Source organism: Microtus pennsylvanicus, chromosome 14 (assembly GCF_037038515.1).
Source record: "Microtus pennsylvanicus isolate mMicPen1 chromosome 14, mMicPen1.hap1, whole genome shotgun sequence".
NCBI classification, from domain to species: domain Eukaryota; kingdom Metazoa; phylum Chordata; class Mammalia; order Rodentia; family Cricetidae; genus Microtus; species Microtus pennsylvanicus.
Genome location: NC_134592.1, coordinates 12,996,047 through 13,013,526, shown reverse-complemented (window position 1 = coordinate 13,013,526; position 17,480 = coordinate 12,996,047). Strand labels below are relative to the sequence as shown.

The following is a 17,480-nucleotide window of genomic DNA, read 5'->3' as shown; positions in this document are numbered from 1 at the left end:
TAGCTAAGTATCTGAATTAACAAGATTTGCTAAACCAGAGGGAGACTCACTAATGAATGTCTATTTGGGAAAACTTAACAGTCCCCTGGTTCTTTACTCTTAGAGACTCACTAGTAGATCAGGCTGCCCTCCTATCTTAACCTCTCGAGTGCTGTACTCCCATACCTGAATGAAACTTCTAAAAAATTGTGACCATGTTTTTGATTGTTTTGTTGAATTGGTTTTTGGTTTGATTATTTTGAGACAATCTCATGTGTCTACATACACCCAGTTGGCCTTGAACGCACTATCTGAGGATGCACCTGGGACTTCAGGCTTGCTTGGCCAGCCCTCCACCAACTGAGCAACACCTCCACCACTATCTGGGGGATTGTTTCATTTTTCTTACCACTGGTGCAGTTGAACACATGGGGGAAGATTTTGCTGAAGCAGAAAATTCATCCCAGAAGAGAGACACTCCAGAGAGCTGCAGCAGTTTGTGAGCAAACGCTGTGGGCTGATGCACATTGACTCCTGAGAACTCATCGGCAGTCTCATCACAGTACACGGTTCTGAAAGGTACAAAAGGACATTTGTAAGGAATTCCTGGGACATGTACTTTCAATGAGATGAGTTCAAAGCCAGTTTGATCTACAGAGCTAGTCAAACGTCTGGTGTAGTGTCCCGAGTCCTGTGCGGGCACGCTTAGCTACACACTGTTCTTCTGTAGTTCTTTTCAAGTGTTCATTGGATTGTAAAGGAGCAAGAAATTCCTGGTCCTCGTGAAAATGGGTTTAAATCAAAAAATCCCCTGGATCCAGTGGTTCAGAATTATCAGATACCTTGATTTCAGTTCTTTTTGCTGAGATTAAGTCATGAAGTTTGTAGCTAAAGAGCAGGAAAGAATGGGTGCTGTTAGGTCCTTCAGCTCGGGTTATGCCTATTTCACTGTTTGGAGAGGCTTGCTTATCAGGGAGATGCTAATGAATAAATGGATTGCGTCATGGCAAAAAAAAAAAAAAGACAGTGCTTTTAAGTTAAAGTGAAATGTCAGTGCTAGCACCCCTACAACTATGCCTATGAGAATGCTTGCAGCCCAGTACAGAGAAGGTAGAGGGAGGAGGACCAGGATCAAGGGCAGTCTGAGCTACAGGAGATTCTGTCTCAAAAGAATTTTGCTTGGTTGGTTTTGTTTTTCAAGACAGCATTTTTCGGTGTAACCCTGGCAATCATGGGACTTCTATGTATACCAGGATGGTCTTGAACTCAAAGAGATCCATCTGCCTGACTGTCCCTGTGCTGAGATTAAAGGTGTACCCCACCACCACCCGGCAAAAGAATTATATTTAATTGGGAAGGAAAGGGGGGATTAGAGGGAGTAGAAACAAACAGGATAGAATAACTCGTGTATGTGTGTTAAAATACATTATGTGTGTGAAAATATAATAAAACTCACTTTTATATTTTCATGTCTATAACATATGTCAGAATCACTGCACTAAATATTTAAATAAGTAAAATAAAATGTTCACAAAGAGAGAGACCTAAAATCTAAGAAGGATAACTTTAAAGGGCTCTTAAAGTTCAGGGAAAAAAACAATAACTTCCTAAAGTTAACCCAAGGGGAACAATCCTTATCTCCCTCACAAAACTGAGTACTGCTTTATAACCCAGGCTGTCTCTAACTCCCAACCCTTTCCTACCTCCTCTTCCCAAGTGCTAGGATTACAAGCATAGAGTCATAGCAAAACCCCATTTGTCTCCGATGACTTTGTCTTGAAATCTTTTGCTAGCAACCTCCAGTTTAATGAGATAAATAACAAGGCTCTAATTGGATATTATTGATTCATTATATACCACCTAAAGTAATGCACCCTACCTCAAAAGATCTGTAACAACTATTTTACTTTTAAGTGTATCTTTGTTAAAGATTACAACTGCAAAAATAACTGTACAAACCTTGGAAAAGGCCCAACTAGATGCACACATAATGGGTCTTTGGTATTCACTGTATATTTTTAAATGTATTTATGGGTATGTGTATCTGTGTGAGTATACACCATGTGTATGCAGGTACCCAGGGAGAACAGTAGAGGGCATTGGATCTCATTGAATTAAACTTGTAGGTCATTGTGAGCCGCTCTACATGAGTGCTAGGAACTGAACTCAGGACCTCTGGAAGAGCAGGAAATGCTTTTAACCACTGAGCCATGTCTCCAGCTCCCCTCAAAGAACATTTCTGTTGGGAGATAATATAACATGGCCATGGATGAGCAGTAACTACCTCAAATCAATACTGTGTCAGAACTCTAGAGAATATACATAAAAAATAAAAGCAACATGTCTGACTTAAGCAAATTATCATTAGATATTTAACCTTAAAATAACCCTCACAAAGTCCTCAAAAGAAACACCACCATCATCCTTTTTCAATAATGAAGTATGCAAGCCAAGCACCATAAAGTTAAGTCTTTCACATTAAGAATTAATTAATGCACTTAAACATTACACTGTGCACATGGGAATAGTGGACACTCTGTAAAAGAACCTCAACATACTGGCACTCAAGTTAACTAAGAAAATTGCTTATTAGACAAGCTCAACATAACACTGGATATGATCACATGCTAAATGATGCTTACAGACTCTGTAATGGGATGAGAGGATAACTCAGATTGCTGTATTTACTCTGAAATTGTACAATCCATTAATTTAGTATCACCTCTGGTCTCTCGAAGTGTCCCAAAGTGTAATGTCAGAAACAGTTTCCAGACAAAAGAATCTTACCTCTCTACTCGGATCTCAAGTGCAGCTCCAGTTTTGGAATTTTCTGGCACATGTTCAATTCTTAACACGGTGTCTATAAAAGTAACTTTCACTCTTCTTAGCACTAGAGCAAATGAGCAATCGTCAATGAAAAACCACGAGTACACCAAATAAAAACCCGACCTCCACCTCGCCCCCTCCTCCAGGCTGCTGGGGACCAAGCAAAGGCCTCTTCCATGCTGGGCAAGTGCTTCTTCCCCATCACTGCTGCCTCCCATCCACTCTCAGTAAAGAAATAATTCCCAGTCTGGTAAGAAAATTAAAAAGGCAGATTTCTTTCCTTTTGAATGCCCAGAAACTGAATTTTGTAAAATACAACTGTACTCAAAGCATATCACCAAGCTACATCACAACAGAAACTTGGGATAATGTAGATTTGTAGCCTGCTGGATCCTTCCATGGGTTACAACTAAAACAAGGAGAAACTGAGTGGAATGTTTAAAACAGCCTGGATCCTAAAGTACTGAAGTGAGAACAGTAATTCTTTTAAAATCACTGCAATGGAATGGTCTCGGGCCCCAGACCACTACAGAAAGCTTGGGCTGTGAAGGTCTACATGATGCAAACCTGTTTCAATGGTTTCCGCAAACTTTTCCAGTCCTTCGAAAGGCTGGGATGCTTCTCCTTGCTCATCTGTCAGTTTCTGGCTAAGACACTCCTTTGCCAGCTGCATACTGCTGGTCATGAAGCTTGACCAGTACATAGGCTCAGACCCAGTCGCTGCAGAAAGTACAATAAACCTAAATAATTTCTGTTATGTTAATGGCATTTCTTAAAGTATTATATTTATGATAGATTTTTCAACGCTATGATGTTACCTGTGAGAAATTATACTAGACATTTAAGAACCACCTTACAATAACAGAACAACAATAAAAATACAGGATAAAAATCCTTGCAGAGTTGGGCAGTGGTGGAGGCAGGGGCAGGCAGATCTTTGTGAGTTCGAGGCCAGCCTGGTCTACAAGAGCTAGTTCCAGGACAGGCTCTGAAGCTACACAGAGAAACCCTGTCTCGAAAAAACAAAAAAAAAAAACAAAACAAGTAAACAAAAAACCCTACAACATATTCTTATTTCAAGTTTTATTTTATCAAATTTTAATTCATATATTCATTCAACAAATTCTAGCAGGCATATTTACTAGTACATGGCACCATGCTGGACATACAGAGCAAGAGCTGGCAAATGCCCTCTGTAAAGGGCTCAGGCAGTGGACAGTTAGGCTTTGTGAGCAATGTGCTGTTTTGAGCAAAGCTCTCGGAGTGCCAAAGCAGCTACAGAGTAAACAAACAGCATGGGGATGTTTCAGTAAAATTTGACTTAATGAAAACAGGTGGTAGACTAATTTAGCCTGAGAGCTGAGGTCTGCTGACCAACTACAGAGATAGAAAAATTATGAGCTATGTACTTAAGACAGTTTACCACACATTAGAAGAAAAAGATGACAAGGATGAATATGGAGGTCTCACCAGGAACTCCAGCATCAGCAGATGACAACAGCCGCAGAACCGGTACAAATGCGGGTGGAATAAAAGGGTGTCCTCATAGGACTAAACACAAGGGCCCTAAGAACCCTTCCCAGACCCCTCCTACTGAGGAAATCCATACTTCCATACACTGCTCAAAACAAATTGACATATTACTACAATTACTGCCTTCCAAAATGGAACTTAAAGGCCATTTTAATAGGCTGCTTTAAAGAGGAAAATATTTCAAAGCTCAACTTCCAAAGGGAGTATTTATTCACCATGGTTAAAAGATAGAATCAGAGCCAGGACTGGTGGCACAGGCCTTTAACCCCAGCACTAGGGAGGCAGAGACAGGAGGGTTTCTGTGAGTTCCAGGATAGCCAGACCTATATAGTGAGATCCTTCCTCAAAAAAAAAACCCTAATAATAATGATGATGATCAAATAATTTTTGTTGTCACTTGGGTTTTGTTTGAGATAGAATCTTACTATGTTCTCAGGATGACCTGAAACTTGCATCATCCTTCCTGAACCTCAGCCTGAGAGATGAGATCACTGGTATGTGCTACCATACCCTGCTAGATGCAATGTTCTTATAAAGTAAATTATCTAGGAGCTAGGATGATAGTTCAGTCAGTAAAGTTCTTGCTTTGCAAGCATGAGGGCCTAAGTCTGTGCATTTAAAAAAATTAATATGGTGATCCTGGCACCAAGGAAGAGTGACAAGCAGATCCCTGGGACTCTCTGGCCCACCAGCCTTGCCTATGTAAGTCCAGACTAACAGAACCTGTCTCAAAAACATAAGGTACACAAAAACAATAGAGGATGTCCTCTGGCTTTCAAATTCATGCACATAAACACAAATATCAGATTGTTTCCAGGTGTGGTGAAACACTGCTACAATTCCAACACTCAAGAGGCTGAGGCAGGAAGATCATGGGCTCCAATCATGGACAGACTGGCTGCATAGTGAAACTTCCCAAAAATAAATGAATTAATGAATAAAATATTTAGAGCATTTCTACTTTCAAAATAGATCACTATAGCTCTATGAGTTATCATTTAAACTTGTTTTCCAGGAGACATTTGGATACATTCATACATGGCATTACCTAGATGATCATGTCTATCCATTTCTCTGAGTTACACTACAGTTGAGAAGCACATCCCTTATCCAGACCCACCTTACATAACTGTCATCATTATGGATGTGGTGAAAGTTTTTTTGTTGGCAGTGGTAGATTTTTAGGAATTTTTGTTGGTTTGTTTTGGTTTGGTTTTTTTGGTTTTTCAAAACAAAAAAACAGGGTTTGACTGTGTAGCCCTGGCTATACTAGAACTAACGCTGTAGACCAGGCTGGCCTTGAATTCAGAGAGATCCATGTGCCGCTGCCTCCCAAGTGCTGGGATAAAAGGCGTGCATCACCACCAGTGCCCTGATAATGTGATGAGTTTTAAATTTAGTGTTATAATCATTCACTGTCATTATTCTTCAACACTACACCGATGAAAGTCCCTTCAAGTTCAGTCCTGGAGGCTGGAGAGGTCAGCAGTGAAGAAAGAGCCTGTACTACTCTTACCTGAGTTTGGTTCCCAGCACCCACTCTAGTTCCAGGGGATCCGATGCTTCTGACCCTTAGAGAAATACACTCATGTGCATACATACCTAATCCCACTCCCTACATATACATAATTTAAAATAACAAAAACTTAAATTTAAAAAAGTCTAATCTTATGCCCTTCCAACATTTCTCCATGAATCATTGAATAGTCTTCCTCATTTGAAAACACAATATTTTTTAATCTTCAAAATAGAAGTCACTTCAGAAAATTGGAAATAATCACATATTATCTATACATTAGTGTTCAGGAGTATGAATAAGGAGGGAACATTCTAAAGGTATACTTACATGCATCTTTCAAAGTACTAAATCCTCTTATTTAATCAAATGAACATCTCACAAATCCAGTTCAAAGTCATAAATCCAACGCTCAATTTTTACAATTGGGCTGACTTCTCAACCTTCATAGGGTCGAGATTGAATAAGCAGAACAGGCACATGCAACACACTTACCTACACGAGGTCTAGGTCGGAAGACCATCTCTAGTCCTCTCACTTCCAGTGCACAATTGTCCTGCAGCAAGGAGCCCCATGGAACTGACAGGGAAATTGACTGAATGAATCCTTCAGTGACTTCTAAAGGTGCGTCTGCTGACTCCAGGATTTCATTAAGACACTAGAGAGAAAAACCAAGTTCATTTTGAGATCACACGTGATTTAAAACACAGAATGCCAACTTTTTCAGCGATGTGAATATGCCCACAAATGTGCTGAGCACTGGAGATTTAAGAAAGCCACAGCTGGGCTGGAAAAAGGCTCAGCAGCTAAGAGCACTGGCTGCTTTTCCAGAGGACCAGGGTTGGTTTCTGGGACCCACAGGGTAGCTCACAACCCTCTGTAGCCCCAGTTCCAGGGGATCCAACACTCTTCTGGCCTCCACAGACACACCTTCTGACAGCACACAGAAAGGCCATAGAAGGCAAAACATTTGCTCTTTGCCTGCTAGTCCTCCCACACACTGACAAGTCCATTCCTTCACTCTGCGAGTACAACAGAGTCTGAGTTTTCAGGATCCCAGTATACACTGAAGACTGTCCAGCTTCGTGAACTGAACAACTGTTGGATTCTCTGACTTTCCTTTGGTAGAGAGCCATTGTTTGACTAGTTAGAGCACAGCCTGTAAGCCACTCTAAACCCCCCTTTCTGTATACATATACATTCAATCAGTTCTGTTCCTCTAGAGTCCTGACTAATAGAAAAAGCTTGCCTCAGGAGGTCTGTCTGAACCCTAAAGATTTTCCAAGGATTTATACACAAGGATGTTTTTTTTTAAGTCTCTTAAGACAGGGTTTCTCTGTGTAACAGAGATGTCCTAGAACTCTCGTAGACCAGGCTGGCCTCAAATTCAGAGATCTACCTGCCTCTGCCCCCCAAGTGCTAGGATTAAAGGTAGCAAGGATTTTTTATTACAATTTTAAACTAATAAATTTACATGTATTTGTTGTTTATTATTTAGTGCGGGAATATTTGCACATACGTGTATGAAATATCTGTGTTGTGTTCTCACTGGTGAACACACAGATGCATGTGCTCACTGTGTGTGCACATATAAGGTCAGAGGTCAATGTCGGGTATCCTCCTATCCTCCACAGCCACTCCCCACCTTTCCAAACAAGGTCTCTCACTAGATCTAGAACTTGGTGATTGTGCTAGGCTAGCTCCACAGGGGCGTCATTGTACCTGGCTTCCTACAAGGTGCTGCACATCCAAACTCCAGTCCTCATGCCTTCAGAGAGAGCACTTTATCAACTAAGCTTCCCAGACCCCAGTCCTCAACTCTTACATCCTCATCCCATCCTAGCCCCGAGGACTGCTGCCCTACTTTTTCAAAGTCTAACTTCCCACGGCTTCTGTGACATGCCACCATCTTTCCAATCCATTACCACTTAAAATATGCTCACATAAATGTCATTTTCTGCCTGTTTCCCCACCCACTCTCCACATTGCACGCATTCTCTGCGCACCACTCATATTGATGGCTCCCAACACTTATCAATGCCAATCCTCTAATCCCTCAACCTGTCATACAGCCCCTCAAATCCCCCTCCTTCTCCTCCTCCCCTTCTTCTCTCCTATTAGGCTGGTGTAAAACAAACTGCAAGGGCCAGAAGGTAAAGCCTGACAATTGGAGTTTAATCCCAGGACAAGGAGAGAACTCACTACCACAAATTGTCCCCCAACCTCCACATGTATGCCACAGCATCTGGTAGGAGAGCGCCAACTTGTCCTGACTGCCACATGTATAATGTGACATGCACAAGCCAACTGCATACGCATGCATACAAAAATAAGTACTTTTTACAATCTCTGCTTCAGGATTTGAAGGACTCTTACAGAGCATCATCTGCACCCTGCTGGATTTGAAGAGGTGGTCATCGGCTGGAGAGAGGCAGCTGAGGCAAACTCCAGAGCCAGTATGTTCAACTTTTGAAAACACTGATTGTACAAGGTCCAGTCAGATGTTGTTGGAGAACTGAGTCCTTTCCGTTGACCAATGCCAGTTGTAGGCACTGCATTTTGGGGTGTTTCTCATGGGTTTAGTGAGCACACTCATCAGATGTAAGGGCTTTGCCAGGACACAGAACTCAGACAACAAACAGTGACCATGACATTTTTTGGTGCAAGTTCGACTTTGGAAAGTGCTATGGGGCATCTTCTCTCCCAGACACTGATGTGGCATCACTGGTTGTCACACACAATGCACTTTTCATGGCACATCACAACCCAATGGAGACCTGGTGCGTTGTGAAGAAAAAGGAGAACCGTACTATGGCAAGCCCATAATACTATACAACAAAAGGACAGGTGACTGACCACTAAACAACTTCACAAAAAAATATAATATTGAACCAAACTGAAAAAAAAAACAGAAAAAGAGAAGAAAAATAATAAAAATAAAAAAATAATATTGTGAAGAACCCATTTTACAGAGCTGCGGGAACACTTGTCTTTTGGATAAGTCACTGTCAGTTCCATAGAAATCTTGTGGAATCATGACATTTCTCCCTTCTACAGTATCCCAGCAGTGTACAGACCTGACTTTTCCTGTAGGGAAAACCCTGCACACAAACCATGAAGACTTGGTATGAAAGCATTCACTCAGTCAAACCTTTGTTCTCAACATAAAAGCAGTCCTGCACAGCTTTCTTTACTGACATTACTCATTGATTAGAAAGGAGCCCGAAGCAGGGGCATTGAATAGACAAACAGTATGTCTACTCTAACAGCAGACTCAGGAAGGTGTAATCTACTGGTCTTCTGCTTAACCTAACAAATTGCTAATATTCTGTATTTACCCTTCACCTTGGTTTCAGTAAACATAAGCTCATAGTCCAGGAAATTAACTGTCTATACAGGGAAAAGGCCTGAGTCGCTAAAACTAGCTTCAGAGAGAAAAAAAAAATCTCACTTGGGCACCCTGCTAAAGTCAAAAGCAAATTGCAAAAATCCAAAACTATAATTACTTTTATGGCAAGCTAATAATCTTTTCTATCTCACCAGCAACTATTGCCTCTAATAGCTGTCCAGTAAGAGTCTTCCTGCTATTATGTTTGACATTTTTCATATTAAAAATGGCTTCAAGTCTTTTGATAAGTTTAAATCATTTTAAAAAGTTTTTGAATACCTGACCCCGAAAATGAAGTCCTCCATATAAAATAGAAAAGATAAGCTCAGAAATGCTTGTTTCTGTATTAAGTATTTCCATAATTTAAATTCAAAACCTGGGTGTCCTATTTCCATCCTCGGACAAGCTGGGTCTAAGGATGATGCTTCATACCTCACATTTTTATTCCCTGGATTTTTCTAGCAAGAATGTTGAGTTTTGTCATTTATATGAACAATTAAAAGATATCTAAGCATTTTCAATTGTGCAAAAGCCATGACAGCCTTTGCACTTTAGGGATCTGTCAACATCAGCAAACCATCTAAGAAACTAGATTCAATGGGATTCTCTTCTCTATATACACCAAATTTACTACCCCAATTTTGTAGCCACATTAACATTCTAAATATAGTTGTTTGAAGGCTGTATTACAATATTGAAGGATAATATCAAAAGAAAACAGGAGTTCTTACTAGAGTCAATAGTTCAAGAATTTACACTGGGCCCACTAAGCTACAGTACACTTTCCCTAAGTGTGAGATAAGTAAATAGCTTACACAGACTTCTCTGTACATTGAATGATAAGAAGCTGAAATTCACTCCTGTGCAATTCAAAGTTTATTGATTGTAGCAGCAGGAGAACCTTCTCAAGCTGCTCAGTCACACTGGCTTCAATGACATTCTCTTTGCTAGTCCTGTGAGATCTAATGGCGCTGGAGCTGACAGTGGAGCCACCTGAACCAGCTCTGAAGCGTCACTTCTCTTTAAAGCCATCTGTTTTCAGTGTTCACCAGTGAGTTCCATGCACACAGTCAGAAAAAAGGTTGTACTCTAGTCTCTACTGTAGCATTGGGCAAATAATTGCAAATTAGTGCTTCTTGAACTGAAGTCAATTTTTATTACACACACATACACCTATAAAATGTAAGTACCAAAGTAATAAAAAATTATTAAAGTGAAATTAAAAGGCTCCAGGGTAATAATAATTCATTGCTGTCTACATTCCTAAACATACCGAGTTCTCATGAGAAAAGGATCAAGTCAGGCAAAAAAGATCCAGCCGGGTGAAAAGAATCAAGCTGGACGTAGTGGACCACACCTTTAAGTCCAGCACTCAGGAGGCAGAAGCAGATGGATATTTGAGATTTCGAGGCCACCCTGATCTACAAAGTGAGTTTCAGGACAGCAAGGGTTGTTAAATAGGAAAATGAGAGAGAGAGAGAGAGAGAGAGAGAGAGAGAGAGAGAGAGAGAGAGAGAGAGAGAGAGAGAGAGAGAGGGAGAGAGGGAGGAAGGGAGGGATCACTGTTCACTTCACTATCCCATAGTCCAGCCCTTGGTAGTATCACATGTTAAACACTCCATAACTGTAGAGAGCTGTGTGGAGCCGCACCTGACTCCTATTATGGCTAAGGCCTGATCACGCAATGATTGTCAGCTGCTTGCATATGCGTGGACCTATGGGCAGTGCCCACCTGGCAATCCAGGGTTGGCGGCCCGTGCCTTTTTAAGGGCTGGAAGAGGCTTGCCTGGGGAGAGAGAGAGAGAGAGAGGGAGAGAGAGAGAGAGAGAGAGAGAGAGAGAGAGAGAGAGAGAGAGAGAGAGAGAGAGATTGCTGTAAAAAAGTCCTGAATAAACTGCTTGCAGGAAGAGCTCCGGAGTTGCGTCTTCCTTGCTGGTCGAGGCAGGAGTGACAAATGGTGGCCCGTATGGGGAACCTCCAAACCTCTCTCCGTGGAGCCCAGAACTTGCTGCAGTCAGGGGGTGCACCGGACAACCTCAGGTAAGGCTGAGGATCCGCGACAAAAAGCGGGTTTTTCGCTCTCGCAGGTAGAAGAAGGGAGAGCAGGGCAGTAAGAGCTGTGACAAAAGCGGACAGGTCAAAGTGCAACTAAAAGAAAGAATAGGATTTTAGAATGGGTGCTTCAACATCACACCTGATTTTTCTGGCTCTTAAAGAGCTGTTACGTTCCAAAAATTTAAAAATAAAACGGAGCACATTGGAGAGGTTTTTGGTTGAATGTGACACAACTGCCCCTTGGTTTGCCGTCTCTGGCAATCTTAATGTGTCATCCTGGGACAAGCTTGGTACGTTATTCATGTGGTTTGAATCCCCGAGATCTCCTGAAATATTGCAGTGGAGTGTGAGCAGAGGCTCCAAGACCAAGCGGCTCCAGGCAGCCAGCACTGAGGGGCTGCAACCCGTGCAAACCCCAGAACCTGCCTCGAGGACTAAGGAGGCAAGAATGCTATGCCAGCTTTCAGCGCAGGCCTCAGGGCGCAGAAACACAGCACAGGTGCGACAAGGCTCCTTAGCCTGGACCTCTGTCACAGCCCAGGGCAATTGGCTGGGCAGGGATCCACCCCACCCCCATGGGCTCAGGGCCCGCACAGAGCTGGGGGAGATGGAACCTATGCCTCTCCCCAGTTGCTGCTATGACCTGCGTCCTAGCACGGCTGGAAAATGGCAGTAAATTGCAGTAAGAATGCAGCGTCCCCACTCAGCAGGAAGTAGCCAGACAGATTGACAATGCCCAAATTCCCTAAAACATGGTGTAAGTGGGGCCCATTCAGTGGTTGCAGAGCAGCAAGCCTGCTTTCCTGGGTTCTGCTCCACCCTTCAGTGGTTGCAGAGCAGCAAGCCTGCTTTCCTGGGTTCTGCTCCACCCTTCAGTGGTTGCAGAGCAGCAAGCCTGCTTTCCTGAGTTCTGCTCCACTCCATGCACCAGTTTGGACCCAGAACGAATGCAGTGGGGCTAGAAGGCAGCTGGAGCGGAGCTTTGCTAGGTGGCTGTGGTGGAAGGCACATTGCCTCAGCCCACTCGGTGCCTAGTATGGCGGATGCCACAGTAGTGCCAAGAGTATCAACAAACGCAACAAGTGCTGGAGCTGAGACAAGCCGGAGCACAGACCCCACAGGGCTGCCCAAGAACGCAGCGCAGCTGCGGGGCAAGGATCTGAGTGCCTACAGCTGCTCTGAGCACAAGACCTTCAGGAGTTCCTGAGGAGAATGGTTTCTGGTGGGTTTGGCTGGGGTGTGGCTATCTCTATATAATCTGCCCCTGAACACAATAAAGGGGGCATTCTTGGGGAATTCAAGGATGACCCGTGTCAATTTACTCATGCAGCTAATTTGTCTAAAGAAATGTTCTAGCTATCTTTTAGGTAATTTTACGGTCTGGTGAATTCGAAAAACTGGAAAAGCTGCAAGTAGCGATTGCAACTGCAAATTCCACATGCATGGATACCAGCATGGCAGAAGGACTATCCTCCTGGATCATCATAGCCATGGATCATCTGAAGGAGTGGGCGGGAATAGGAGCCCTAAAGGCTTAATGGTGCTTGCCTCCCTGGTATGCCTTTGGTGCATTTGTCACATAAGGGTTTCACAGCATCGCAATGCAGTTATGATCATTCAGGCCTTCACGGTCATTGAAGCAGGACAGTCCCCTCAAGCTTTGTTATCTATATTTGAGCACAGGATGCAAGGCTTGTGCACTGCGCTGCACTTGGTCAGAGAAGTCGACCTCAAGAAGAGCAAGTCTGATTGCATGTGGGTTGGTGTCTAACTCCCACCTCTGTAAAAAGACACCGGATAGGTCTAGTGTTCTCTGAGTGGATGACACCTGGACAGACACTAGTACATGTTCCATTTTTAACAGAGATCAGACCTCTACTCTTGCCTGTTGCTTTACAAAACAAAAAGGGGGAACTGTAGAGAGCTGCGTGGAGCCGCACCTGATTCCTATTATGGCTAAGGTCTGATCACACAATGATTGTCAGCTGTTTGCATATGCGTGGACCTATGGGCAGTGCCAACCTGGCAATCCAGGGTTGGTGGCCCGTGCCTTTTTAAGGGCTGGGAGAGGTTTGCCTGGGGGGAGAGAGAAAGATTGCTGTAAAAAAGTCCTGAATAAACTGCTTGCAGGAAGAGCTCCGGTGTTGCGTCTTCCTTGCTGGTCAAGGCGGGCGTGACACATAACTATATTAAACCTATAAATAAAGAGCCTCCATTTAAAAAATTAAAATAGACAGAGTAGTGATGACTCAGTGAGTAAGGCACCTGCCACCAACCATGGCAACCTGAGTTGGTTCTCTCCTCCCACTGTGTGTGTTCTGGGGCTCCAATTCCTACAAGATGCCCTCTAATATCCACAGGCATGCTGTGGCATGTTTGTGTGTGTGTGTGTACACTGCTTAAATGGGAAAAAAATTTTAAAGTTCCCTCATTATGTAAATAATTAAAACAAATCTCTAGTTTTCAGAAGTTGGAAAGAGTGAGTCACAAAGTCCACTCTCTCACAGACAGAAACTCTTCCTTTCCTTTTCTGCCCACTTCTAGGAACCCAGAGCTCATAAAACTGAAAGGTAGCCCATTACACCTGTGGCACAGTTCCACACCCTTGCTCTCTATCTCCCTCCACTTCAAGCTCTTCATGAGTCCATGATGTCCAAAGTGAAGTCTCTAGCTTCCTTGTTTCCTTACTGTCAGGTATTTATGAATCAGGTTTAGAGATAGCACCTTCCACCTGTGCAAAGTAGTAGTACTAACTATGCTAACCACACACATGATATCAAGTGGTGAGAAATATATGCCACCTGGCAGACAGTTTCCAAAACCACACAGCATACTTAATCTAACTTTTCCAAGTAAGGATAATACTTCTAAAATGAGTAAGAAAATATCTACTTTTTAAAGAATATTTGCACTATCTTTTAAAACTACTTGGAAAGATTTCCACTGGTCCTTGACTTAAACACAATAGAGCAAAAGCTTAAAATTGTCTATAGAGGGGGCGGAGGCTAGAGAGATGACACAGAGGTTAAGAGTACTGGCTGCCCTTCCAGAGGTTCTGAGTTCGATTCCCAGTAACCATATTGTGGCTCACAACTATCTATAAAGAGGTATCCTCTTCTGGTGTGCAAGCAGAACACTGTATACATAATAAGTTTTTAAAAACAAAACACATTTCTATTGAATACATAGACACCAGAACTCCAGAGGCAGAATGAGGAGGATTTTGAGTTCAGTGTTGGGCTAGGCTACCTAGCAAGATCCTGTCTCAAAAAAACAAAACCAAAAGTAACAAACAAAAAGTCGTCTTTAAACTCATTAACTATACAGGTTTATAAAAGATTTGAAATACAGATAGACTGTCCCAACCTGTCTAAAAAACATTCTGAACAAAAAAAAAATAGAAATGGGTTTAGATGTAATTTCACAGCTGCACACAACAGCACACTACCACCTTCTGATTCATCATTAAGAACAACTGATTACATCTTTGCCAAGTGCAACCAATTCCTCTGTATAACTGCAACTTACGAACTGAAACGCTGCCTGAAGTGATGGCTCAGCAGTTAAGATCAACTGCTGTTCTTACAGGGGATCCGAGTTCAGTTCCTAACCACCCACAACAGCTTGTAGCCTACCTGTAATCCAGCTATAGGAAATCTGATGTCTCCTGGCTTCCATAAGTGCCCACATGCACATGGACACACACACACACACTGAAAAATAAATTTTTGTTTGAAAAACTGAAATGTCGTCATTCACATAATTCTTCCATTAGCATGTATGGATCTCTGTAGACATCTTGTTTCCAGTCCTGAAAGTCATTAAAGTGAAGTATACAAAGTAACTGAATTCAGGGAGCTGGAGAGATGGCTTGGTGGTTTAAGAGCACTGGTTGTTCTTCCTGAGAACCCTGGTTCAATTCCCAGCACTCACATGGCTGATCACAATTGTCTATAATCCCAGTTCCAGGGGACCCAACACCCACAGCAAAAAACCAATGTGCATAAAGGAAAAAACAAATATTTTTTTTAAAGTAACTGAATTTGAAAACTGAACTTTGTAAGGCTGCATCCACAAGAAGAAAGCAAGGGTTTAGGAGTCAGAGTTGAATGCTTGTTGTAACACTTGTAGCTGTGACACAGGACAAAGTATTAAAAGCCATTCACAAAACAGTTACAATAATGTCCACCTGCTAGGTCTAGTGTCATCTTTAAAGAGCACTACTGCAAGACATTTCATCAACAACCAGCCCTCCCTCAGAACTCCCTCTTCAGTTCTCAGCAAAGCCAGAGACCAAGGAAATCTATCCAGAAGATGTCAGAACCCAATGCCCTCTTCAGCCCCTGCTCATCTTTAAGCCTCTGAATAAGATACTTGGTCACAGAAAAAAAAAAAGGTAGCCCACTCAAAACGGTACCAGGGAGGCTAAGGCAAGGGCACTGTCATGAATTCTGGGCTGCATAGTTTAAGTGCCAGGGCAGCTAGGGCTACATAATAAACCTGTCTCAAAAAAAAAAAAAGTTTCCCACTTGCTGATAAGAAAGAATAGCAGTTATACAGCAGCCTGACAGTACCTGGCATGCATGCAGTGTACTGTCCTTTCAGGATTACTGAACTTGGGCTAATTACTTTGACCACCATTTTTCAGCTGACTGTGACTGCTGGGACTACTCTGATATAAAACAAGACCTTTTCGTTGCTCAAACTAGAGCTCTTTAAACTAGCATTGAGTACTCTCCCTGATTTAAGACACCTAGTTTCGATATAATTATAATTAGCACAAACTGCAACGGAGTTTCCACAATTTAAGCTTCTTGATGGCAAAAAGAAGCCACTACAAACCCAAGGCCTTTAAGTAAAATACTAGGCATTTTAACCCATCTATGCGAATACAACTGTAATTGGTGAACTGAAATACACACGAAGCGCAGAAAACAGTGAGTCAACTCACAGCCTCTGGGAGCAAACAGGCTCTTTCAAAAACAGCTGAGCTTGCAGCTTCGGCGTGCTTGCAACATTAGCGTTTACGACCTGTCGATCTATCTCACGTGAAGCAAAAAGGCAAATCTAAACAGCACTCCTGGGGCTGCACAACCACTCACAAGCTGGGAAAACGACCTGGCCTCCATAAACATATAATCAAGCAAAGCAGGCAAACCGGCAGAAGAGGCCTTCACCTAACTTTCTCCCAGACGCCCAACGCTATTCCACGACGATCAGGCAAACCAAACCAGCATCCAACCTCCTCTTCACCTTTAACCTTTCCGAACGCCATCCAATAAGATAGGGTTTATTTGCCTTGAACCCCCGCCCTTCCCCCCAGCAGACCCTCACAGCCCAAGAGGCAGGGCTGGTCACCTCCTTCCTGCTTCACAGACCACCAAGCAATGACTCAATTGTTCGCATGGCGTGTGCCTCCATTATATCGTTTAAGTCAGCCAACGTGATATAAGGTAGCAAACTTGCTACACTTGACACTCTTCCCTGAGCACCTCCACGCTTGAACCCAAACAATTCCCAAGGAGGGACTGAACGTCACCGACCCTGGATGACAATCGCTCAGGTTTTGCCCTAAGGAGAGCGAGTCCCTAGCCCTGCTGGGTGATGGCAGCTTACCCATTTATCCAAGGGGACCTGGGCGAGGGACCCGGTGCCCTGATACAGGTCCAGGCTCAGCTGCTCCAGGCTCAACTTCTCCTGTAAGAAGTGGCCCAGGTATCTCTGCAGGAGGTACCGACAGGCCCTCTTCTTAATCGACTCCGAAAATGGCCAAGGCATGTTGGTGAGGACTGGCGGCTGGGAGGGCCGGGGCTGCGCGCTGCGGCGACCGGATCCGGCCGGCGTCCCCAGGCTGCTAGGGGGTCTAGGTTCGCGGGGACCACTGCATGACAGTTCTGCGCCGCCTTCTCTCAGGGCGACCCCATGGCCCGCGTCGCGTCGCTCGCACTAGGCCCGGCGGGAACAGGTCTCTGAGCGGAACCCGGCGCCCCAGGCCAGAGGTTTCCAAAGTGTTCTGTCGGTCCGGATAGTATGCACGAGAGCCAAAGGGCAGGCGGCGGCGGCAAAGCGGACTCCGACTCTGCGCGACAAATTTGTTGTCATCCACGAGGCGCGCTCCCACCTCCCAGACGCTCCTGGCGCGTTCTCGAGACCTAGACTCCAGGCGCGCACTCGAGTAACTGG

General features: G+C 43.6%; 1 protein-coding gene across 2 annotated transcripts in view; it reads right to left on the bottom strand.

The window, feature by feature from the left end:
• Atg2b (autophagy related 2B) overlaps positions 1-17,478 on the bottom strand; it is a 77,508-nt gene extending 60,030 nt beyond the window's left edge. Inside the window, exons 1-5 of one of the 2 annotated variants that reach the window (XM_075948119.1) lie at positions 16,914-17,478; positions 6,350-6,512; positions 3,373-3,525; positions 2,767-2,869; positions 389-551 (exon numbers count right to left, since the gene is read on the bottom strand). In XM_075948119.1, the coding sequence (XP_075804234.1) occupies positions 389-551; positions 2,767-2,869; positions 3,373-3,525; positions 6,350-6,512; positions 16,914-17,075 (744 nt within the window). In that variant the 5' untranslated portion in view covers positions 17,076-17,478. The remainder of the gene's footprint in view (positions 1-388; positions 552-2,766; positions 2,870-3,372; positions 3,526-6,349; positions 6,513-16,913) is intronic. The other variant, XM_075948120.1, reaches the window with a different exon arrangement.
• Between the last annotated feature and the right edge of the window lie 2 nt (positions 17,479-17,480).